Source organism: Pleurodeles waltl, chromosome 1_1 (genome assembly GCF_031143425.1).
Source record: "Pleurodeles waltl isolate 20211129_DDA chromosome 1_1, aPleWal1.hap1.20221129, whole genome shotgun sequence".
NCBI lineage: Eukaryota > Metazoa > Chordata > Amphibia > Caudata > Salamandridae > Pleurodeles > Pleurodeles waltl.
Genome location: NC_090436.1, coordinates 188,705,522 through 188,731,043, shown reverse-complemented (window position 1 = coordinate 188,731,043; position 25,522 = coordinate 188,705,522). Strand labels below are relative to the sequence as shown.

General features: G+C 43.1%; 1 protein-coding gene across 2 annotated transcripts in view; it reads left to right on the top strand.

The window, feature by feature from the left end:
• Positions 1 to 17,678: 17,678 nt before the first annotated feature.
• MTMR12 (myotubularin related protein 12) overlaps positions 17,679 to 25,522 on the top strand; it is a 598,822-nt gene continuing 590,978 nt past the window's right edge. Inside the window, exon 1 of one of the 2 annotated variants that reach the window (XM_069220461.1) lies at positions 17,679 to 17,881. In XM_069220461.1, the coding sequence (XP_069076562.1) occupies positions 17,807 to 17,881 (75 nt within the window). In that variant the 5' untranslated portion in view covers positions 17,679 to 17,806. The remainder of the gene's footprint in view (positions 17,882 to 25,522) is intronic. The other variant, XM_069220466.1, reaches the window with a different exon arrangement.

The following is a 25,522-nucleotide window of genomic DNA, read 5'->3' as shown; positions in this document are numbered from 1 at the left end:
AGGGGGACTCATAATCCCATGGGCAGCGCTGCTGGCGGATTACTACCGCCGGGGCTGGCGCGGTGCGACCGCGCCGCTTCCGCCGCAGTCGTAATGACCAGGGGAGCACCGCCAGCCTTGGCGGTCCTGTACCGCCAGGGTTGAAATGACCCCCTTAATTCTGTAAGTAGAGACTCTGGAAGTGTCTCCCACCTGTGGGACACTGATGACAAGTGACCACACCGATGCGATGTGGGCATGTGTCATCTTTCATGATCCCAACATAAAGGTGGGAGACACATCAGATGACCAGTTGTTTGTAGATGACCTCAGAAGGATAGAGATTGTTTTGCAAGACAGTATACCCCTACACACCAGACTGGAGGCAAGGCCTCCGCTACAAAGAAATTTCTCCAGACTTATCAAATACAATGACCTTGTGCAGGTACCCTCTAATTTGTGGACAAAGGGCCTCGAGGATATAGGCCTCATCCACAAAGCAGTACCATTTACAATAACCCTGAAGGTAGGAGCAATACTACCAAGAGTGAGACAATACCCTCTATCCAAAGAAGATGAGGTAGGCATTACACCTGTTATACAGACACTGGTGGAGCAGAAAGTCATATACCGAGATGTATCTTCCTGAAACACCCCAATCTATCCCATCAAGAAGGGCAACTCGTGGAGTATGATTCAAGGCCTGCACTCCCTTAATGACATAGTGATACTAGAATTCTCTGAAGTGCCCAACCCTTCTGTCATCCTCACCAATGTACCCAAAGATGCTAAATACTTTGCAGTCATAGACTTACAGAATGCATTCTTTAACATTCCCCTTCACCCAAACAGTCGCTATTTGACCGTATTTTCCTATTGTGGTGCTCAGTACCTCCATTCTTGATTATTTTAAGGGTACTGTGAGTCCCCTAGCGTCTTTAATAGGACTGTTAAGAACTACCTCACCAATTTTCAATGTGACAGCACAGTGTTGCAGTATGTCAATGACCTACTGATTTGTAGTCCGACAGAGGAGTAGTATAAAAAAGACACTGTGTCCCTGTTGGTGTACCCTAGCTCAACAAGGATGCAAGGTAGAGAGGGACAAATTACAGTACTGTAAGGAAGAAGCCCAATAATTGTGACAACTGCTGTCAGCCTCTGGCCGCCGAGTTATGCCCGAAAGAGCAGCATCTATCCAACAGATGACAGAGCCTGAGACAGTGAAAGGAATGGAGAAGTTCCTGGCCTTATGTAATTATGTTAGACAATGGGTTTTTGATTACAGTACTTTAATATCCCCACTACTTGCATATACCAAAGAAGCTAAAACATAGAAAGACAGGATAACATGGACTAAAGAGATGAAACAAACATTTAGCAAGTTCAAAACAGAGATACCAAATGCACCAGTGTTTCGAACACCAGACTACAATAAAAAGATTTTCCTTTTTTGACACTGTAATGGCCAGGTGGTTGTTAGAAAAACATATTTTCTAACCCTCCTCAGAGTGACGCAAGAAAACACAAACACCAGGCAAGGCTCTGGAACAGATTAAATGTTTGTTGCGGTACCAATGTTTATTGGCAGGCCAAGGCAGAAGGCCGATGCACATCCCAGTGTTACGCCTTTGAAACAAGCTTCTTCTGCCCTGAGTCATTCTTGTAGAGCCTCTATATATGTTAAAAAGTGCAGTCACAGCAAAACCCCGAAAGGGGACATAGTCCAAACATGGGCAATCATATACAAAATAGAAATGCTACATATACACAAACGACAAGGTCACAGAGTAAAATTATATATAATGTAGTGTGTGCAAAAACAAGAGAATAGACAACAGGTGGACTGTTTGTAGGCAAAAGGAAGTTGTGACCTTGCTTGTGGGGTGGCCTTACTGACTGAACTTAATGTGTGAGACAGAGCTAAGCTTAGCATGGTTTGGGGAGGTTTATTTGCACACTGGCATAGGTGTCAAAGAGGTCAGCAGGAAGGCCTTGGTGCAGAGCTGAAATAGTAATGTGAAGGAGGGGGAATCACTCTGTGAAGGAGAGGGGAGCACATTAGTAAGCAGCTTGGGTCGGGACAGGAATAGATAGCTTAGTGGGATTCAGATAATGCGGGAGAGAATTGGAACTTAAGTATGATATAGATCTGGTACAGACATATGGATATATTTTTTTTCTCAACAATCCCCACCTTGTATAAATGTAATATATATATATTAGAAGCATAGAACTAACAACATATCAATAAAGTACATATCTTTGGATGGCATTACACTTTTTTTTATGAAATACACATATTATCGCATAGATATACACCTATGGGATAATCATTATCTAAACAGAGGTGATATGCTAATATCCAGTGCATTCATATATTATAGATCTATAGCCATTAAATGAAACATTTCTTTATGTGCTTCCTCTACATCTTGTTGTATTCTAGGATATCCCCGGGCTAGCTCCTGCTCTGTAGGAGGTAGAACTTTAACTGCAGAAATCGGAAGGGTGCTCTTACTATAGAATTGCTGGAGCATGGAGCAACAGCACTGAAGACAACACAAAAGTACCACTATTGCTATTACGTTACCAAATAGTGCTAGAACTAATCTCTTCAAGCATCCTGTTCGCTGCACCATCAAATATTTTAACTGCTTTCTTAATTTGGGCCACATCCCTTGCTATGTTTCCACTTTTATTTACAGTCCTCCTTGTTGTAGTGTCAGGAGGTCAAAGGCAATTCTATTTTGACTAGTCATGGCAGTCACTGAAGCTATTTCTACCTGCAACTTTTGAAGTGCATCTCTTGTGGCATTGAAAGCTATGACTAGCTCAGCAGACATGTTAACAAGGGCCACTTCCAAATCACATACACCAGGAATTAATATACACATCAGCTCAAACAAATTTACCTTGTCTAGCCTCTAGAATGTATGGATATCTCTTTTATACCTACGAGCGAAACTCCCCACATTTAATGGCTCATGTGCTGCAATATGCGGCACAACTGAAATGTTTGGTGTAAGATAAGAAATAGCACACATCCCTTCCGAGTGCCGGGGAAGCACCGTGTAAGCCTTAATGCCACAAATGAGATGCATACCGCCCTGTTACTTGTTATTTAATTAGAGGAAAGCCTACAACCTCAGGGAAAGAGTTCTGAAAATGATCACACCTTTTGTAATCAATCCATGCGGTCCATGTAAGAGCAGCGAGCCGACTTATTTTAGAAATCACATTTTGTGCAATAGCATAATCATTTTCTCGCTCAATTATTGGATCTTATGAAGACCATCAGGTGTTTCTCCATGTATAAAGATGTTCAAGTAATGTAAAGTGTAGTTAACTTTTTTCCCTTGTACCTTAGGTGTCCAGATCCTACTTATATTCCAATTATAATCCCGTTGTATAATCAAATTCTAATGTGTTAGGACACTTGCTTCTTGCTAGATATCCTAAGTATCGCGAAGCTGGGTTACACCATGAAACTTGATGCTTTATACATTCTGAAAATGCACTGTCCTCTGCATTGTTTTCCACCGTAGGTGACAGTGGGTATTCCGCTTGAATATTTGGCAGTATGGTACAACGTAGGTACCATACAATCTTTCCTTCTCCACAATCCCAAATTCAATATCAGGCATTTTTTCTCTCATGCATAATTCTGTATAGGCATAGGTGTCTCATGTAAGCCAATGGGGTCACTGGGGTGTTCTAGATAATTCTCCACAAATCCAGCAATTTTCAAGACCTAAGGCTTGGGCTACTTTCTCATGTACTGCAATGAGTGGATGGTCAGCTGGTTGTCTAAATTCAGGTAGCACACACAAAATGAAGGTACTAAAGAATATTGTTTGTACTATGTGATGCATTTTTTTCTAGAGTTATAGACATAAATATGAAGTGTCCTTCTATTGTTTAGTTCTAAGACACTTTCTTTAATTGTCACTAAGGCAACAGCACGCAGCATACTGTCCTCTGCTTCTCCTCATGCTCCTCAGTCGTCTTGTTCAGGGACGGTTTCACAGACCTTCCCTGCGGTGTCTCTTCAGTCTGTTTTTCTGCAGGTGTGACTATCACCTTTCTACGTCATGTGCTTCACTCAACAGCATCAGTTGGTATCACCGTCCCTGTGATTCTTAGGAATGGTCTGGTCTTTCTCCCCCTTTTCTAGTATGTTGTGCTGCTCCATGGTGGCACGTGCTCTTCTGTTATAGGCACCTCTTTCTCATCAGTTGTCTTTGCTAATCTGTTTTTAATTGTGGAGTTCATCCTCTCCACATATCCTGAACTTTGGGGGTAGTAGGGGGCATGTAGTTTCCACTCTATTCCCAAACATTCACACATCTTTTGTACAACTGCAGTCACAAATTCACCCCCTCTGTCGCTATTTACGCCTTGGGGGACCCCAAATAGGGGTATGATATCTTTCATCAAGCATCGCTCAACAGTTGCCGCATCATTCTACCTTTTGAGAAAACCATCACCCATTTTGAAAATTGATCCACACACACCAGCAAATAATTCCATCCATTCACTAGGGGCATATAGGCAAAATCTATTTGGATGTTGGTAAAGGGACCCTGTGGTACTGGCAAGTGATCATGTGTAGCAGGGGACCAGCCTTTAGAATGTTGGGTACAGATAAGACATCGGGAGCAGAATTGTGCAGTGAAAGTTGTTATCCCTGGTGCAAACCATTCCTGTCTAATTAGCTCATTCATCCCCTCGTGTGCCACGTGAGTGGGAAGGAAGGAACATACTGCATAGAGCCACAGGCCTCCCATCATGGGAGACGCACAATCCCTTGCCATTCTGCTCACATCCAGCATCAAACCACACTCTCTCCTCACCTGGTGTTACAGACCATTGTGCTTCCTTCACATCAGCTAGCAACAATTGTCTCTGAATGAGCTGAATTATTGGAATGTTTTTGCCATTAGGGGCACCATCTGTACTGGCTGTAACATGCTCTCGCTTGCTGCTATGTCAGCCATGGCATTAGCTCTGACTAGCTTGGTATTAGCTCCTGTATGGGCCCACATTTCGTCACCGCTATGTGGGAGGTAGTAGAATTGCTTTTTAAAAGTTCTTTACTAAAAGGCCATTTTGAATCGGGTGCCCTGCAGCTGTTATGAAACCACAATACTGCCACAGCTGGACAAAATCATGGACAACTCCAAAGGTATAACATGAGTCAGTGTAAATGTCAACAGTTTTCCCCTCAGCTAGGATACATGCTTTTGTTACAGCATTCAGCTCACCTTCCAGGGCAGATGTGCCAGGTGGCAGCGCTGTACTTTCAATTATCATGTCTACTGTTGTTATAGCATTCCCTGCTATGCAATCAGTGTCTGTTAGTCTGCTGGAGGAGCTATTAGTGTACCACTCATAGTCTGCCTTTTATAATGGTGTGTGTTGTAAATCTGGTCTAGGTGTGGCACATGTTTCTACATCCCCAACACAATGATGGTCAGGAGTCTCATTAGAATCACCCATTGCAGGTAATAATGTTGCCAAATTAACAGGTGGGCACTTTTTAATGGTAATATTAGTATTAGACAACAATGTGACCTCATGACCTGTGTGCCTGGCCGCTGCTCATGACAACAACAACTGTACCAAATGTGACACATAAAAAATACAAGGGTAGTCCATCGCAATGGGAGCCGCCCTCTTTACCTTCAGAACAGCAGCAGCCACTGCTCTCAAACAAGCCGGTTTAACAGTCACTGGTAAAGACAAAGTCACATATTAATATGCCACAGGTCTTTTTCCAGTGTCAGCACACCACTTGCAATACCAATTTTGCTCTGACACATAGATATGGAAGGTCCGTTTGTAATCAGACAGACCCAATGCTTGTGCGGTACACAATGTTCCTTTCAGTTTCTTGGAACATTCTGCATGTTAATTAGTTCATACAAAGTTGTTGGGTGTATCTTGCAGTATGCATTCCCTCAAGATCGCATCATAGGAACTGTACTCAGTGATCCACTGGCAGCAGTAGTTCATCATCCTCAGGAAGGACATCATTCATTTCTTGGTGAACGGGGGCTGCGTGCTTTGAACCATTTTTATGATGTCAGGTGATATGCGGCATGTATCTTTAGATACCACATAACCCAAGTAAGTAACCTGCTTTTGGCAGGATTTAAATTTTGACAATGAGGTTTCTGTCCTCTCTCCCGGAGGTGGTTCAGCAGAGTTGTAGAGTCTTTTTTACAGGTCTCAAGTGATGGAGATGCCACAAGGAGATCATCAGCATACTGCAAGATGACACTACTGCCTTCTGGGTGTAGGCTGTCCAGGTCTCTCTTTACTGCCTCTGCATAGACTGTGGGACTCTCTGTGAAGCCTTGGGTGAGTCTTGTGAAAGTGTACTGGATATCATTTATTGTGAAGGCAAAGAGGTACACACTCTCTGGGTGGACTCTAATACTGAAAAATGCAGGGGCAAGATCTATAACCAAAAAGTGCTCTGCTTCTACAAGTATAGAAGATAATATGGTATCAGTGTCAGCCACCACAGGCGCTAAGGGAACCACGATGCTGTTTATCTGGCGTAAATCCTGTATAAATCTATACTGCTGTGTATTGCCCTTAGGCAATGGAATTATTGGACTATTAAAGGGGCTAGTGGTCTTTCTAATGATACCCTGTTGTAACAGAGACTAAATCACAGGTTTTGTTCCCTCCTCTGCCTGATGTGACAGTCTATATTGACGCACATGAGGTAGTTCTGCATTGTCCTTAAGCGCCACGTTATGGGAGGGTATATTTTTAAAAATCCTGCCTCATTTTTGTGTTTTGCCCAAACCTCAAAATTCATTTGTTCTAAAACTAGTTTTTAGTCAACTGTAAAGCCGTATTCCCCTCAAGCTTGTAAAAAACTGAAGCCCTCTCATTTCTGAGCATACACAATGTCCAACACCATCCTTCTCCATCTCCCAACACAGACACAACTCCCAAAGGAAATGTAAAGTCCTTAGTTCTTGGTAAGTCCCAGAGACGTTTAACCACGGGGCCCAAATCTTTAAGGTACACCTATAGACACGTGTGGTTTTGAAGCTGGCACTTGAAATAACCTCTCTTGCTGTGGTCCTCACAGCAAATCCTTCTTTGCCTACATATAACGTGCCCTCGAGCAACTCCATTTTCCATTACAAATATTTGTCTGCCATGTAAGTGGACCATTCAGGCATAGGCCCTGTACAAAATGCTGCAGTACAGAGTACGGCCCCTGTCACTAATGCCAACTACACTATATTAGTCACCAAGTCACTCTCAATGTCAGGTCTGTACTTAAACAGCTCTTGAAACAGGTCAATGTAGAAATCTCCTTGTAACAGAGTCCATTGCTAGCGTGTTGAAGAGAGAGACAAGACAGGGTTTGTACATAACACAGAATCCTCACTTAATTTACAATCAATCAATCAGATATTTGTAGAGTGCGGCTAATCACCCAATGGGTTTCAAGGCACTTTTTCTGGGCATGCTGCTCAGTCAAAGAGCCAGGTCTTAAGGTCCTTCCTGAATTGCTTCAGTGATGCGGTCTGCCTGAGCTTGAGAGGTATTATGTTCCACGTCCAGGCTACGAGACAGAAGGATCTTCCTCCTGCTGTGCTTTTCCGGATCTTGGGGATGTCTGCAAGGGCAAGCTCGGAAGAATGGAAGAATGGAGATGCATGTTGTAGAAGGCAAGGCGGTGGTTGAGGTATGCTGGACCTATGTTGTGCAGTGGTTTGTAATTTGTAAGCAGTAAGTGTTCTGTTAGCCAATTCTAACCTGCCCTCGTGTACTTGTAAGTAAACCCCATTTTATGCAAAATATAATGTTGCAAGCAATTCACAGAGGAGGTCTCCTCCCTGAAAACTGATGAGTGCATCTGGTGACAGTCAAAACTGATGGGTGGTTGTGAAGTTATCAACAGAAACTGGTAAGGGTTCTGATAACTCTTCATGCATCAGCATCCCATTTACAACTACAGTAATGACTTTGTCACCACTGTTGGGACCCAACTAGTTTCTTACTGCTGGCTTGGTTACACTGCTGCCTATTAGGGAACCAATTTCCTTACCTCCTACCTTAATTGGGAACATGGGATTCTCTTCAGGTGTGTCTGATACTGTAGGAAGCTGGCCTGGTGTGTGGTGGGTACCGGTGATGCAGGATCCACGCAGATCAGCAGGAGAGGGCATCCACGCAGCCGGTTGTCACTTGTTGTAGGTGCCTGCGGTTGCAGGGGAGTGACTCCTTCACTCCAAGGGGGATTTCTTCTTCTTGTGCAGGCTGAAGAGTTGCAGTCTTCTGAGGATGCATGACCGGGGAAATATTGCAAAGATGTCAGGAGACATGGAAACAAAGTTGCAGAAGAGTCTTCTTCTTTGTAGCAGCATTTGTCGATTCCTGAGGGGTCCAGGGCTGTAGGGATATCGACCACCTCAACAATTTGGGGTTTTCTCCCTTCATCTGTTTGAGCCACAGAAGGGGCTTGTGGTCTGTTTGAACAATGAAGTAAGTGCCAACCAGGTATGGCCTCAGCTTCTTCAAGCCCAAGGCCACAGCAAATGCCTCCCTTTCTATAGCTGACCAGTGCTTCTCTCTAGGGGGTCACCCTTCTGCTGATAAAAGCAACTGGTTGATCCTAGTCCTCAATGTTGAGCTGAGAAAGAACTGCCCCCACCCCTACCTCTGAAGCATCACTTTGGACAATTAATGTCTTGGAGTAGTCAGGGCTTTGTTTAACGCTGGGACAGAGCACGTGGCCTGTCTAAAGACCTCAATAGCTTTTTGACAGCTAGCTGTTCATAAAACTTTCTTTGGCATCTTTTTGGATGTGAGGTCATTAAGAGGGGCTAAAATGGAGCCATAATTCTTGATGAACCTCCTGTGGTACCCAGTGAGGATTAGGAGGGCTTTCACCTGGGTCTGTGTTGTAGAGGGAGTCTATTCTAAGACAGTCTGATTCTTCCCCTGCAATGGTTGAATCTGGCATCCACCTACTAGGTGGCCCAGATATGCACCTTTCCCCTACCCTATCTGGCACTTAGAGGCCTTGATAGTGACACCTGCCTTTTGCAGGGCCTCCAAAACATTCAAGAGGCGGACCAGGTGGTCATCCCAGGTGGAGCTCGGGCATGTCATTATGATAGGCTGCACTATAGGCTTCCAAACATTGGAGGACTGTATTCACCAGCCTCTGAAAAGTGTCAGGTGCATTCTGCAGACCAAAGGGCATAACAGTAAATTGATAATGCCCTCCAATGGTTGAGAATGCAGTTTTTGGTTTTGCAATTTGATTTGCCAATATCCTGCAGTCAAGTCAAAGATGCTTAGATACTTGGCAGATGCCAGTGGATCTATTAGCTCATCTGCCCTAGGAATAGGGTGAGCATCAGTCTTTGTGACTGTGTTGAGCCCTCTGTAATCTACACAGAACCTCATCTCCTTTTTCCCATTTTTGGAGTAAGGTTTTTGTACCAGCACCACTGGGATAGGCCAGGGGCTGTCAGAGTGCTCAATCACTCCTAGGTCAAGCATTTTATGCACTTCTGTTTTGGCTCCAAGATTCCTTTTTCTTTTTTCTTCTTGGCCTGAGCCCTGGTCAAAGCACAAATATTCCCTGGGATGCCCAGCATTGCCGCATGGGCCTCCAACTCCACTTCAGCCCAAGCTGAAGTCTCCAAGTCATTCCCCAGGAGACATTGTATAGGTAAGCCTGTGGACCTGATGACCAAGTAGGTGTTGCTCAGGGCACACCAGTTTTTCAGTCACCATAGTGACACTGGCACCTGTGTTCCTGTAATCATCTGCCTGAACACCATTTATCAAGGGCAGCTGCCTGTACTTACCCATGTTAAGGGGAAAGGCAGCAAGGGTGGCATAATCAATGCCCCTCTCTGAGTCTAAAACAGCCACAGTAGTTTCCCTAAGTCAGCCCCCACCACACTTCCTAACGTGAGCCCAGCTACACCCTTGGAATGGCTAGTACTATCTGACCCACCACTACTATTGTTACTAGGGGCACTAGTGGTAGAGGTGGGGTTGTAGTGGTAGGTGGGTTAGTGCTTTTCTTAGGGCAGGAGCTGTCTCCTGGCCTATGGCCCTTGTTCCTACAGACATAGCACCAAGGCTTTTTAATATGGGAGGAGGAAGAGAATTTGGACCCTCCCCAGAGGAATTTTGTGGGCCTGAGGAAGACTCTTTTGTTTTAGTTTTGTCCCCGCCCTTGTCCTGAGACTTACCTGCTTCATTTTTCTTGTTCTTGTCACCCCCAGTGTGAGATTTTCTGATCAACCTTGTTCTGACCCATTTGTCTGCCTTCTTTCCCAATTCTTGGGGAGAGGTCAGATTGGAGTCTACCAGGTACTGGTGCAACAAATCAGATGTACAATTATTGAGAATATGCTCTCTGAGAATTAGATTATACAAGCCCTCAAAGTCACTGGCTTTGCTACCATGTAACCAGCCTTCCAAAGCTTTTCCAGAGCAGTCTACAAAATCAATCCAATCTTGGGAGGACTCTTTCTTGGTCTCTCTGAACTTGATCCTGTACTGTTCAGTAGTGAGACCTGGACCTTCTAGTAGAGCAGATTTCAAAACTGTGTAGTTATCAGCATCCTCCTCTCTGACAGTAAGGAGTCTATCTCTCCCTTTCCTCAGAGAAGGAGAAGCAGAAAATAGCAGCCCATTGTCTCTGGGGATCTTCTGAACTTTACAGGCGCTCTCCAGAGCAGCAAACAACTTCTGGATGTCATCCCCCACCTTGAATGAGGGAACAAACTTACTAAGATTTCTGGAATCAAAAGAGTCCTTTCTGACCCTAGGTTCCCTGAAACCAAATCTGCTGCCACCATGGGGTGCTAACCCCAATCCCTGCCTCTCTCTCTCTCCACTGCAAAGGCCTCCCTGTCTAGAGCTAGCTGTTGCTGCTGCAGCCTCAGCTTGGCCTCCTCCAGGCTCAGTTTTCTAAGCTCCCTATCTAAGGAGTCATCTTCTGGAGTTGAGCAATTTGTCCCCTCTGATACAGAGGTGACATGAGAGTGGCAGGATGAGGATCTGCCCCTAGGCTTAGTAACCTTCTGAACTAGTCCCCTGGGAACAAAGGAGGACCTACTGACATGGTCACCTTTGGCACTACCTGTAGTGTCCTCAGCTACACTAGGTGGCTTACTAGAGATGCTGTGATCCTCTGAGGGACCCTCCTGACCCTCCTCAGTATCCAGATCTTCTCTTTCTAGCATTGGGGGGTTAGAATCTATCTCCTCTTGGCCACCAGCTTGATCCTGGTCATACTGGAGCAGATCAGACTCTTATTAGGGTTCCTCCTTGTCTTCAGTTTTCTATTCTTACACACTTCCCTCAGTCCCTGAAAGGTAAGGTCCTCAAAGGGAGAACCCATGTTCTGAGATGTACTAGGTACTGAAGACATGTTAGAGGGGTGCAGGGTGTGCCTAACCTCCCTAACTTCATAGACAGGATGAACATAGACAGGATGAAGCACAAGGATACCAGAGGAGAGACAAGAGTAGGGATCAGCACTGGGGACCAAATTGTAAAAGTTATAGAGATAAAAGAGATAGAAATGACAGGTATGGAAGAAATGATAGAAACAACAACTTCGGAGCAAGGGTTATGCCTAGATCACTCTCTTACCCAAACCCTAGAGACTATGGCCCTCATTATGACATTGGCGGGCGGCGGAGGCACACTCTTTCCCAAAGACCATCTGCTACCACATCCTATTTTAGAAACATTTATACATCTCTGGGAAGGGGGTTATAGGCAATGTATATTTTATAAAGCTAATCATAATATTTCACATTGGCTGTGAATGGGTCTTGGGCATCCTTAGTCATCTGATACCTCCAGGGGGTCCATGGTTTTAACATTGCTGTCCCCCAACACTATTTTTGGTGCAGTCATTTTAGCGTTCAATAGTACATCATCAAAATATGAGTTCTCACCCTTTCCCTTTAGCAGCTGTGTGCATGACCGTGTAAGTATCAGACGTTCTCTATTATCTATCTTATCCTGAAGTTTGTTAATGGAGCGTTGTATTTTCTCCCTTTCAGTGTTAACTTCCTTCTGGAAAATATCTGTCTCCTTCCTTAGGTGAGGTAACCGCTCGCATTCCAACTCATTGTTTTTCTCTCCTGCACCCCAGTCCTTTAGACCAAAAGTTGAAGTTGGTGCAGGGGTTTCTAAAGCAAGCGGCATGTCCCCTTAAAATGATAGGTGTCTACTCAGGACCAGTGTTGTGGTACCACCTTCTCTAGGGTTAGTCAGCATGTCAGTTACCCTAGTTAAATCACCTGCCCGGGATACATGAAAATAAGGGACACATGGTATGCCTGGTTTTGGACCCAGTGCCTGTTTGTGTGAGTTATTTCTTTTACAGTGTATGTAGGGTACTGAAAGTGATGGGTAAATTGAAGTTGTTTGAGGCGGGGCTGAGAAATGAGGTGCAGGTAGAACAGGCCCTGCAGATTGGATACTTTGTTCCAATGTCGGGGGACTGCGCTCACTGTTGTCTCTACCTCAGATCCAGAAATGTAATTCACTATTCGCATCCAATCTCTGTCTTTTCCTTTCTTCCTCGGTTAACAACAGGATCTACTCCTCAGTCAATGTAGTACCAGCTATTTGCTTGCTGCCTGCTCCTTCCCCTAGTTTGACATAAAGGCCTTGCGGCTTGGAGGCGATAAACAGTTTCTTCAATTTATTTATGTCAATATACATTTGGCGGTGAGTCCAAATACACAGGAGAGCAGCAGGCCTTCTAGAAGTAGTGGCATTTGGTATTGCTTTAACTCTATCTACTTCAGCTGTCGTCAAGCCACAGTGGTTGCATAGTGACAAATAATGCTGCTCTGTTTGCACACAGTTACTTAATTCTAATAAACATTGGCTACGTGGTGTGGGCCAATCCTTTGCAAGTTCTAGTTGCTTTTTATTAGGTTTTTCGTACTCCCTGTTCACCACTGCTACTGCAGAACAGTCTCTGGACTCTATGGAGACATTTTCATGGACTTTCATTTTTAAAAGGAGAGCTTTCTTTTTAGCAAATGAAAATCACTGCTGCAAGCAATTTCTTATATAGTGTGAATCCCATGATGGGTCACCCTTTAATTCTGTAGTCTCTGTCAAGTGTTCAATATCATCTATCTTAAGAGAACCAAATCTAGGCCACCTCCCACTATTCCCCTTCCACGTCCAGACTAGCGTGGAAAGGTGTTACATATTCCAGACAATTTGTATCTTCTACAACCTGAGCTGCAGGGCTATCTGGTAGTAATTTAAAAACGTTCTCTATTGTCAGCTTTTATGTCTTTTTCAACATTCGATTGCTTATCACCATTACGTTTCCTTTAGACTTGCCACTGCCCATTGTGCCCTTCCCTCACAAATTTACCCCCTAAAAGAGAAATACAATAGAAGTATCCTGCAAAAAAAATGTATGCAGAAAATAAAATGTTATGCAGTGGTGGATAAAGAGCAAGAGATAGAGAAAATCAAGAGCTGCTGACAATTTAGAGACACCACATAAACGGTTTTTCTTCTCTAATGCAGTAATGCACTACATTACATACATTCAAAGAAACATTACAATGAAACATAGTGGCACATTACACTTAATCAACACATAATTCAAATACAGCCATTGATCAATGACAGATTATTTGTTTGTGCACATTTCAAAATCATTTCCTTGTGTTCTGGTGCCAGATGATAAGCAAGTGTTTCCCAAGCTATACTTCGGGAGGGTTTATTTTCTCTGGGCTTCCCTTAAAATGAGATACATTTTTCCTCTGGCTCTCCTGCGTGACTTAAATAGCCCCAAAGCTTCAGCCACTATCAATCTAACTTATTGACATGGAACAAACTTGCAGTTTGGCACATTAATTGCCAGCTATATTTGTATTTACACCTCAATTCCCAGTTTTAATACCAGCTATATTCAAAGTGTTGAAAGGCCATAACAGCAAAGCACTTAGTCCACTTACCAGTGGTGGCATCTCACCCATCCCACTTCTGACACCATGTGTTAGGGAAACAACTTTTCCAACCCTCCTCAGAGTGATGCAAAGAAAACACAAACACCAGGCAAGGCTCCGGAACAGATGAAATGTTTATTGAGGTACAATATTTATTGGCAGGACCAGGCAGAAGACAGATGCACATCCCAGTGTTACGCCTTTGAAACAAGCTTTTAATAAAATAATGGGCCAGTGTCAAGAAATATGGGATGCAAACAGACAGAGATATACTTGGCCAGGAATTACCACAGACCCTAGAATAGCAATGAAATGAACACCGTTTTTTTTGTTTCAGGGGAAATGGGACAGTAAGGGTGGGGAGTAACCTCAGCTGCAATATCAAGGTCAAAACCTACAACACTGATATGCAGGGTGGCATCTCCAGCCTGATGGATCACTATTGGATGTGTAGGACCCGGCTCCACATGCAGCTACCCTCGAACTGGAATAGCCTCCGCTCCCTCGTGACTTATACACCCTGGGGATACCAGGTATGAACATCTCCCATTTATATGACCATTCCATTGGCCGTCCAACGACCTTGCTTCCTCAGCACCGGAGAAAAAGAATTGCGGAATACTATGGTACTGCAGTTTGGAAAGACGTCCCACAGAAATAAAGACTATTCATTAATGCCTAGTTCTTTTTTGGGCGCATTCTACCATTTGTTCTGGCAAAAGCAGCTGCCCACTGGCTCCATGTGACACGCTGGGAGTTAATGAAGACAATCAATGCAACTGATGATGGATTCAATGCTATCAAGGAAGGAATTCAAGCCCTTAGACGGATGGTAATGCAGCACAGATATGTATTGGACTTAATGACATCCATGGAAGGAGGGGGGCGTAAAAAGATTGGGTCAGCCTGCTGTTCTTAAGTGCTGGCCAATTATGTGGACAATGGGACATTGACTGAGGCCATTCAGGCATTGCATGACCTACACAAGAAAATGGTCGATCAAGGGGGGGGCCTGACGGGTGGTTTGAGGGCTGGTTTGAATGGGTGCTGTCCTGGATGTCGGGGTTGTTTAAGGCCTTGTTGCCTTTTATAGTGATATTGCTCTTGATGTGTCTTTTTCTTCAGGTAATAATAGCATGTTGATAAATGATGACAGCTAAAATATGAGGAACCTTTTTGGTTAGTAGAAGTGCTAAGGATGTCAAAGGATAGAATAGTGAGTACAAGGTGATCCTCCTAGTAGATGGGACGGTGGGAAAAATAGTTGAAGAATTAACAAGAGGGAAGACCGGTGTAGGAAAATTATAGGAATACATTTTATAGACATATACACAAATATAAAATCCCAAACCCCAATACAAACATTTTAGGTGAGGGGTAGTTTTAAAACCTATGTAAGTGGTGAACTGGCCAAAGCCTAATAAATGAATGTGCTGAAAAAGATTACTGTGGGTTCTGCAGAAATATATAAGTCATAGTGCACATTCATAAAAAAAAAATACAACAATAGATCTGACAGCAGAAAATGGTTTTGCATTGTTATTGAGTACAGGGTGTATTCAAGGGTGGATTCCGCCTTACCACAAGCCTGTTGAGAGAATGTTAAAGTCAAATAGGCTGGGCTGGGTCCAATGACGTCAAAAAGGAGATAAGCACTCGCTGTGCAGAAAACCAAAAATGTTTTTCTGTGTTATCGTGTCCTTATTCTGAGAACTACCAAAAAAAAAAACACAAGAGGGGGCTTCTGCTAAACATGGACACGTACACAATTCTTGGAAATACATACGTATGTTGACAATATTATCTGCCTAGCTTGCTACTTACATCATATAGGAATTTGCAATGTGTTTTTTGTGGCTTTTACAGTATATTTATATATTACACCACTGCTTGTATCCTGAACTTTGAACTTCAGTCTTTTTTTTAGACTGGCTGATTTTCCCAATTGATGAAAAACTATATTGTTGTGTTAAATTGTTCTGCCTTACTTTATTAATAGATTTTCCTCCAACACGTTTAAAGTTGAAAAGCTTGGGGTAACCGGTGTGAAATGTTGAGAATAGCTTTGATTGCGCTTAATGATGCCTGCTGTCACTGTGCCAAGCGATCAGTCAGATCTATGGAGGCAGGCTTGTTTTTTGGCGCCTTCTGTTCAGTCAGTAGACGTTTAAAATGTTGTCCTTCAACCCAAGTACATCTCTTTCCTTCCACTGATGGTGTGCGCAAACTGCAGTACTTTCCCAAGATTGAGCTCAGCCCAGTACTCCTCTGTCGACTCATTCTGGCCATCAAAATTGATTTTAGCAGTGCATTAAATCTAATTTTCTTCTTCAGGCTGCATATTTTATTTGAAGTCTATTGTATCTTGTGATATGTCCATTAAATCTTTGTGCTTCTTACTTCATGGTTAACTTACCTTGTAGAATTTGGAATGGTAATATATAAGTATTAGGCCATTGCATTCTATTATGGGGCACTAATTCTGTACTACACCGTGTACATCTCCGGTTAGTCTCATGTCTTTACAAATAAGGACCCTCATTATGACCTTGGCGAGCGGCTGATGCCGCCCGCCAAGGTCTGACCGCCGGGCAGCCGCCAATGCAGCCGCACTCCCGCCGCGGCCATCGGGAGATACCGCTGGGCCAGCGGGTGGAAACCTGGTTTCTGGCCGCCGGCCCAGCGGGGATCTCGGCCGCAACACAGGAGCCGGCTCCAAATGGAGCCGGCGGTGTTGCGGCCGTGCAAGGGGTGCAGTTGCACCTGTCGCGCTTTTCACTGTCTGCATGGCAGACAGTGAAAAGCTGCACGGGCCGTGGCAGGGGGCCCCTGCACTGCCCATGCCAGGGGCATGGACAGTGCAGGGGCCCCGCGACTCCCCTTACCGCCAGCCTTTTCATTGCGGTTCAAACCACCATGAAAAGGCTGGCGGTAGGAGGACTCGTAATCCCCTGGGCAGCGCTGCAAGCAGCGCTGCCCTGGCGGATTAAAACTGCTAGGACCACGGTGGCGGGAAACCGCCGGTCCCGGCGGTGCGACCGTGGCGTAATTCCCTGTGAAGCACCGCCAGCCTGTTGGCGGTGCTTCCTCCCGAACAGCCCTGGCGGTCTTTGACCGCCAGAGTTGTAATGACCCCCAAAGTGTTTTGTATCTACCTGCTTTCACGAACAATCATTCTCTTACCTTACTACAAAGTCATAGTCTCACATACTGTTTGAGGATACTCACCCAACATGGCCGTTACCTTTGGCTAGCTCCTAGGGGACTAAATAAGCTCTCTCACGCGAGTTCTCTGCATCGAAGAACTGAAAAGGGTTAGGTTCTAATCGGAATGCAGGAATGTGAGGGAGTTCACAATAATATTGTGCCGTTGTATTTATTTCCTTACTTCCTTCAGACGCTGCCTAATAAAGCGACATTTAGCAATGCATATTTTGAATCAAACATTAAATAGCATTTCAAAGCATAGTCAAACACCATGAAAATGAGAGAAATAAACGGAGAATATAACTTCACTAAGATAAACATTTTTAGAAACTATGCGATTTAATAATACCGGCATGGCTTTGGCTTGTATTTGACAGTAAAAAAATAAAAAAAGCTTCTAAGATGGCCGCTATTTTTGTATCGTAGGGTGGAGGCCTTCGGCGCTTAGTACGTTTTCTGTTACAATCAACTGCTGCTAGGAGTTTTGATGTGGTTGTCCTTTTTCTATGTCAGTGTGCTGGGACGGTCCGTCTGTTTATTGTGGGTTGTGTTGGGCGGGGCAGGGGCTGAAGCAGTAGTGGCGGAGAAGGTAACCCCTACACCTGGTTTCTGGCGAGATGTTGGGAGCACTGGGAGCCGTAGGAGGACCGAAACCGGCCAAGCCCACCTTTATATCTTATGTGGCCCCCGAGGTGAGTGAATGGAGAGACTTGTGGCAGGGTGTGAACCGTCTTCCTGTCAGCATCCTGCTGCTGGGGGACTGAGAGCAAAGTAAAGGCTGCATCACCAACCCTCATATCCCCCATGGATACCTATCCTAGTCTGTCACCCACCTCCCCGTTGTTACCCATACATCAGGAACCATCGCTCCCTAAACGACCCAAATTATACATTTTTAAACTATTAGCAGATTCTCGTTACATTCCTTCAAAATATATAACCAGCCAAGTGCGTTTCAACAGGGACCACCTGTTGGACCAGTAGTACGACTCCCGATCTCCAGGGCTGTTATTACATTTTAACAGGTCTATGGCCGTGACCACCCTTTCTATCTATTCATCACTTGCTAACCGAGTATACTGAATTAATGCACCCATCGAGCGCCCTATTTCCTCACACCACGACCTCATTACTCGCCTATGTTTAGGAGGAACGTGCTCCCACGTCATCTCGCTGGAACGTATATGCTGATCTGAAAGCACACGCCACAGAATGCCAAGTGATATTGCCTTAACACCAGCAAACACTTGCCTCGCAGCCAGCTGACAGTTTTCACTCCGACACTGGACCGTAGACATCACGCCCCTTCGTAACCGGATATGCACATCCTGCAGGTTTTACCCACTCAAGTATCACCACTGATACATACTTTTGTGATACAAAAAACATTAGTCTGGCCTGGTTCCGCTTAACAGTCAGGACCCCCTGCCAACGCCAATCCAAAATCCATGACCCACCTATTACCCAATCGGGTTTGTATAAGAAAGCATGAGTGCAGTGTGTGTCTAAGCTGTTTGTCTTTGAAAACCTAGGTCTTGCTAAGACAATTCTCCTCACTTAAATTTTTTTATTGTTAAAAAGGAAATACAAAACAAAAAGCAGCGCAGAAAAATTATTAGAGACAATTGTTGTCTCAGTTGACCAGGGCTCTTGCTAGAAAATGATCAGTTAGGCCATAATGCTAAAATAAAAATTAGGACAGCTTATATAGGTTTTCTCCCATGACTATGGAACCTAAGCATGCGTCAGAAACGTGTTACTTTCAGCAAAAAGGTATCAAATGAGGAGGTGGCAGGATCTCCTCCCTATCAAAGCATAAGCCATCCTTCAGAAAAAGGTATAATTCATAAATACAATACTGAGCTCATTATTCTCCTAAAATCCTGCTTCTTGTTGCCAGGTCTGAAATCAAGGTTACGGTTTGCAGAAGTTTGCAAATGTGACACAAATAAGGTTTCTGAGCCTACTAGAACAATGAACATTGGTAAACATGTTTAAAGCTAATGTATGTTTCAACCCAGTATGAACCAACATTTCTATTTGCTTATAGAACATCAACACACTCTTAGTCATATATACGTAACACAATAATACTGTAATGCATACATAGGAATACATGATTGCCTCCCCAAGGAAGTACAAAACATTCTTCAGGAAAAGTTATCAGTCATAAAAAGAATACTGCACTCATTCTCCTAAAAAACTGCTTCTTGTTGCCAGATGTGAAAGCTAGGTTACACTTTGCAGAAGTTTACAAATGAACATCCGTAAATAAGGCATCTGAGCCTACGAGAACCATGAAAATTAGCAAACATATTTAAAGCTAATGACTGTTTCAACCCAATATGAACCAACATCTGTATTTGCTTGTAGAACATTAACTCACACTTGTCATTTGTGTAAATCAATAATACTGTAATACATACATAGTAATACATGATTAGATTTTCTATATATTTTTTCATTGCCAAGTCCTCTCACACATCATTCATCATAGATACACCAAGCATGTCCCATTTCTCGAATCCTGGCAGTGGCCCCCCTGTTTCAGGAAATGACTGCCCCACGAGAGGAAGGGGATGGTTTCAAGTTATCGTTGCATACCGCCCTGCTTGTTTTGTTGTAGCTTTCCACACCAGTTCCAACATGCTCGGTAGTTCAAGGCAGTCTGTTTGAAGGGTCTTCCTGTCAGTTATAGCCAACATCCCCTGTATCCCATTATACATATATTTAAGAGGTATGCAGGTTCTTCTTGGCAACAAAATGGCCAGTTGGGGCCCACAAATTCCTACGGATACCTGGGAATGCAATCCCTCTGTCATATACACTGGATATAGTTTGGTCAGGACAGTATGCAGGGTCTTGTCATCCCACAGAAGCTATTTCTGAGTCTTGTAATTACGTGAGAAATAGGTCTGTTGCACTCAGAATATAATGTTTTGTAGAATTTATATAAATCCGGGGAGAGAGATCATTTAATATAGCCCTCCCCTCCCTTTGAAACATACAAACTGAGCAGTCCTCTCAACTCTTCCCTCACCACCTACTCTGTGTTGCTGTGGGCCCAGAACTACCCATCACTTCAATGCATGACATGTTTGTTGCCCCATCTCTACCTTATTACAGAAAACGTCTATAGTTAACCCCCATCTAGGTGCCAGGATTATACCCACTGATAAAGCATACCCTTGATAGAGTGGGTGAGGGTCTTCATCAACAAGGAAGGTTGACTCGGGGGTCACCTCTCGTTTGTGTCCATGGGTTGTAGGATACCTTTTTGTGTAATTGATAGTGGTCAGGGAGGCCATGTCCATTATCCTTGAAAATACTCTCTCCCTTTCCCAGCCAGTGATATTTTTTCTGTGATTGCAGCTTTAGTTTCTTGGCTTCCAAGCAATCTACACCCATAAGATCTCTTCCATCGTATCGCACAGGCATCATCTGGAAGGTATTCATGACCCACCAGTTTTTTTCAAGCGATCCAGGACAGGCCACAAATCTAACACCACCCTACTCCTGGAATCCAGCACCGAGGATATTTGAGTTGAAACAAATAATTCGGCACATACAGCTCAGAAAGAATAGTGATCATAGCCTACCTTTGCAGGAGCACTACATGTCTGGCTTATCACATGCACCAAATCGATGCATCTCCTTGCACCAAAGGTATCTTCTTCAAGTTCGGAACTGGAGAGCCCATCCTTCAAGGGTTGCTCTGTTGCTGATATGTAAGAGGTATTCTGAAGTTTTACTTTTGTGTTGTGTACTCTGTAAAGGCCCTGTTCCTATTACCTTTCAACTGACCGACCTCAATGACAGAGGAGTTTATCAGTGAATACATTCTGCATTCCTCAGTGGCAGACCAGAACCAGCCATATGCCTAACTGGCAGAACAGGGGGACTGTAGCCTAATAGTACAACATAGGGTACAACTAGTGTCCAAATGAACCCAACCCTAGGTCGTGTTTCTTCTCCTGTGTCATTTTCCAGTTCCACCTCATGTGGTTGCTTGTTTATATATCAACCACTGAAAACATTATGGAAAATGAATGATAGTGGGATGAATCATGCACACGGAAATGTGAACATCACGCAAGGCAGTAAACATACTATCTGCTATTTCAAATCTTATTGCTGTAGTGCCCCAAAATATTTTATTTCAACAGACACCTAACCATTCAACATTTACCAGGAAGAATCCTAACCAGAAACTAAGACACTCATCACAGACATGTTATTAATTAATTCATGTATCTATTTAACAGTTTTATGTAGAGCTGACCTCCCCTAGTGGTATTGGCATGCTTTACATTAAACAAGAGGAATTGTATGCAATACAAAATTAAGCTCAGCTATGATAAACATAAATGAATGGGCGTAGAATTCTGTTATTTCAGAAATCGCTAATTCTGGGTTATAAAACAGCTCCTAGAAATGAGTTGAGCTGTATGCAAACCAAGTTAGTTTTAAAAACTGTCTGAAAGAGAGAATGTTTGCTGTTGTCCTCTGATTTGTGGGAAGAAAATTCCACAGCATGGGGGACATGCCTGAAAAAGAGTTGTTCATGGCTAAGCTTGTTTTGAATTTTGGTGTTTCAAGGTAAATGCTTTAAGTTTGTCCCTCATTGAGGCTGTTTTTGCCACGTCTTGCAGACTGCCCCTGTTACATGGATTATTGAACTCTTGCCAATATACTTCAGTGTGGAGAACCATTTTTTTTCTTTTGTCTCTCCCCTTTGTGCTGCATGGCAGCCATGGCGCTCAGCACAAATGATCACAACAGTGTGAACTCAATCAGCAGTATTGAAGCGCTGGTCACATTGTTCACAGTTACCTAATCAAAGGCATTTCTTGTGGCTCTCCCCGTAAAACACTTGAAATCAGTAAATGCTTTAAGTAAAACAGAAATCCTCAAATCGAAAGCAGCTCTCCCGGCACAGCGGGAGAGCCGATGCTACAATATTCTCTGCACTCGGGAACCTTGCCCCATAATGCTTTGCAGGGCATTACTTTTACAAAACATTTATGCTCATTACTCAGCCTCTGGTGGTCCTAGGACAATGGGACTGCTTTCAAAATGTTCAGCAAAACGTGCTTTTTCTGTCTACATAATCTCTGGGTCCCCAGACTAGGTTAGTGGGGACCCCAAAATAATACACCCTCCCACCATTCAGTGTCTTTTAAAGTACTCTCATGGCTGGAACTTTTGTTTTATAGCTGGGAATAGCTTATGTTTTAAGAGCCTTGTTTGTAATATCATTGCTATAGGCCTGCTAACCCTGAAAATGCGTAGTGCGCTGTGCCCTCTAGGGGCCAAATATATGGTTATACTGCATTATTTAATGCCATGTTTTTGTGTGGTTATGCCTTCTAGGTGCTAACTATATAGTTACGTGACCATGTTTCTTACAAATGCTATTTTCATTGTGGGGTCCTCTTGGGGCTGGTCTCAGCATTACAGTCATATCAACATACTAAAATATTTGTGGCACTGAAACTTGCCCCGTAATGCTTTGCAGGGCATTTCTTTTACAGAACATTTTTGCTCATAACTCAGCCTGTGGTGGCCCTAGGGCAGTGGGGCCACCTTCAAAACATCTACCACAGTGTGCTTTTTCTGTCTATATATCATCCTTGGGTCCCCACACTGTTAGTGGGGACTCCAAAATAATAACCCCTACCACAGTTCATTATCTTTTAAGCTCTCTCATTGCTGGAACCTTTGTTTTTACAGCTAGGAGAAGCTATGTTATGGGTTTTGTTTGTAATATCATTGCAGTAGGCCTGCTGCCCCTGAAATTGTGTAATGTACTACGCCCTCTAGGGGCAAAATATATAGTTACACTGTATTACTTTCTCCCATTCTTTTTTATGTGTCTATACTCTCTAAGGGCTGGCTGTTTGGATATATGACAATGTTTCTTTCAAATGCTATTTTTATTGCGTTTTCCACTAGGGGCTGTTCTGTGTATTGCAGTCATATTAACATACTAAAATATTCGAGGCATGGAAACGTGCCTCATAGTGCTTTGCAGGGCATTACTTTTGCAAAACATTTTTGCTCATAACTCGGCCTGTGGTGGTCCTAGGGCAATGAAACCACCTTCAAAACATTGATCACAATGCACTCTTTCTGTCTACATCATCTCTGGGTCCCCGCACTGTTAGTAGGGACTCCAAATTAATAACTCCTACCTCCATTCATTCTCTTTTTAAGCTCTTTCATGGCTTGAAGTTTTTGTCTTACGGCAGGGAGAAGTTATGTTTTATGGGCCTTGTTTGTAATATCATTGCAATAGGCCTGCTGGTCTTGAAAATGTGTAATGTACTACACCCTCTAGGGGCCTAATATGTATTGTAACGCTGCATTACTTTCTCACAATTCTTTTTTCATGTGGTTATGCTCTCTAAGGGCTTAGGGCATGGTTACATGACCATGTTTCTTCAAAATGCTTTTTTTATTGTGGAGTCCTCAAGGGGCTGTTCTGAGCATTGGAGTCAACATAGTATAATATTCGTGTCACAAAAACTCGCCACATAATGCGTTGCAGGGCATTACTTTAACAAAACATTGTTGCTCATAACTTAACCTGTGGTGGTCCTACGACAATGGGACCACATTCAAAATGCTCTTTCTGTCTACATCATCTCTGGGTCCCCATACTGTTAGTGGGGCCCCCAAAATAATAACCCCTCCCACCATTCAGTGCCCTTTAAGCTTTCCCATAGCTAGAACGTTTGTTTTACTACTGGGAGAAGTTTTGTTTTAAAGGGGCTTGCTAGTAATATCATTGCAGTAGGCCTGCTAGCCCTAAAAACACAGTCTAGGGGCTAAGTATATGGTTACACTGCATTACTTACTCCTGCTTTTTTTCATGGGGTTATGCCCTCTAGAGGCTAAAAATATAGTTACATGATCATGTTTCTTACAGTTTATATTTGGGTAATGGTACCCTCTAGGGGCTGTTTTGAGCATTACAGTCTAATGTCAAATGTTTATTTCTGATAAAGGTTTATATGATAATTGTATATGTTTTAATAATCTTTCCTTATTACAATTACAAACTTAACATCCTTAATACACTTTATGACTGTTTGTACACTTGATATGTTTGGGTGACCCTTCTAGTTTATTTCTCCTCTCCGGCTGTCTTGTGTCTTTTTGGATGGAGTTGTGTTAGCCAGCCAGCAACTCTGATGGTGCGGTGGCGAAAGTGGTATTCTATTGGAATTAGCATGGCAGATTTAAATTAGGATGCTAAATGTCAGCGTTTTCATTTTTTTTACTGCAGATGGAGGAAGAAGGTAAATGGAAGTGCTTTATAAAGCTTTATAAAGGTCTGTTAGTATGGGTGTTATTTGGTCGAATTTTCTCTTTGGGGAGTGTAATATTGCTTTTATTAGTGCAGCGGTTTCTTCAGGTGTTCCTTCTAGTAGAGTACTTCTGGCGGAATCACTAGTGCGTGAGCTACTGATTTCAGTTTTTGTTGTGTGAAGAAGATATTTGTTTTATTGGAAACATGTTAGCATAAAGTGTGACTTTTTAATCCTTTTTTACAGCACACCCGCCAGGAAAGATTGCATACTGTGAATCTGCTAACAAAGTACTACACCCGAATTTTCTTCCTGGGTGCTCGGGTGCTGTTACCTATCCCTTATTTTTTTACTTAACGCTTATCAAACAGTTTCAAAAATGCATTTGATTTCCTATATGTTTATGCAAAATAAGAGGATCATTTTTGCATTGTATTGTAAAGATATTGTTTGGTGTTAATGTTGTGCATTTAGCAGTAATATGGGGCTTCAAATTTACGCACGTGCCATGAACTGGATGTTTTAAATGTTATTGCTACTGTTCGATTTTGGCTTTTTAATTGTAATGGATTTTAATATCTGTACAATAAACGTTTTCATTACTGCATTGTAAAGATAATATAAGATTTCCTAGCTATCATGCACGAAAGTTTCAATTCTATTAAGGACATGGATGTAAGGATTATGTTAATCTCTTCCTTTATTTTCCACTCAGCAGCCTTAAGTAAAAACCATTAACATCTCAAAGACTACAAATTCCATAAGTCTTTGCTGCAACCAAAACAACCATAGAGATACAGTCCCATAAGTATGACCATCCAGGATTGCACTTCCTCTTTCTTCGAGCATTCTGCTTGATCCGGGTGACTTTCAAAATCACATTTTTGATCCGATCCTACGAAGGAAGAAAAACAAACAGATGTAATAAAATGCTGAAACAATTGTCTAGAATCATGAATCAATAGTGATCATACAGAGCTAAAAAAGAAAACAAAGAAGGCATTTAACAACGCCATAAAA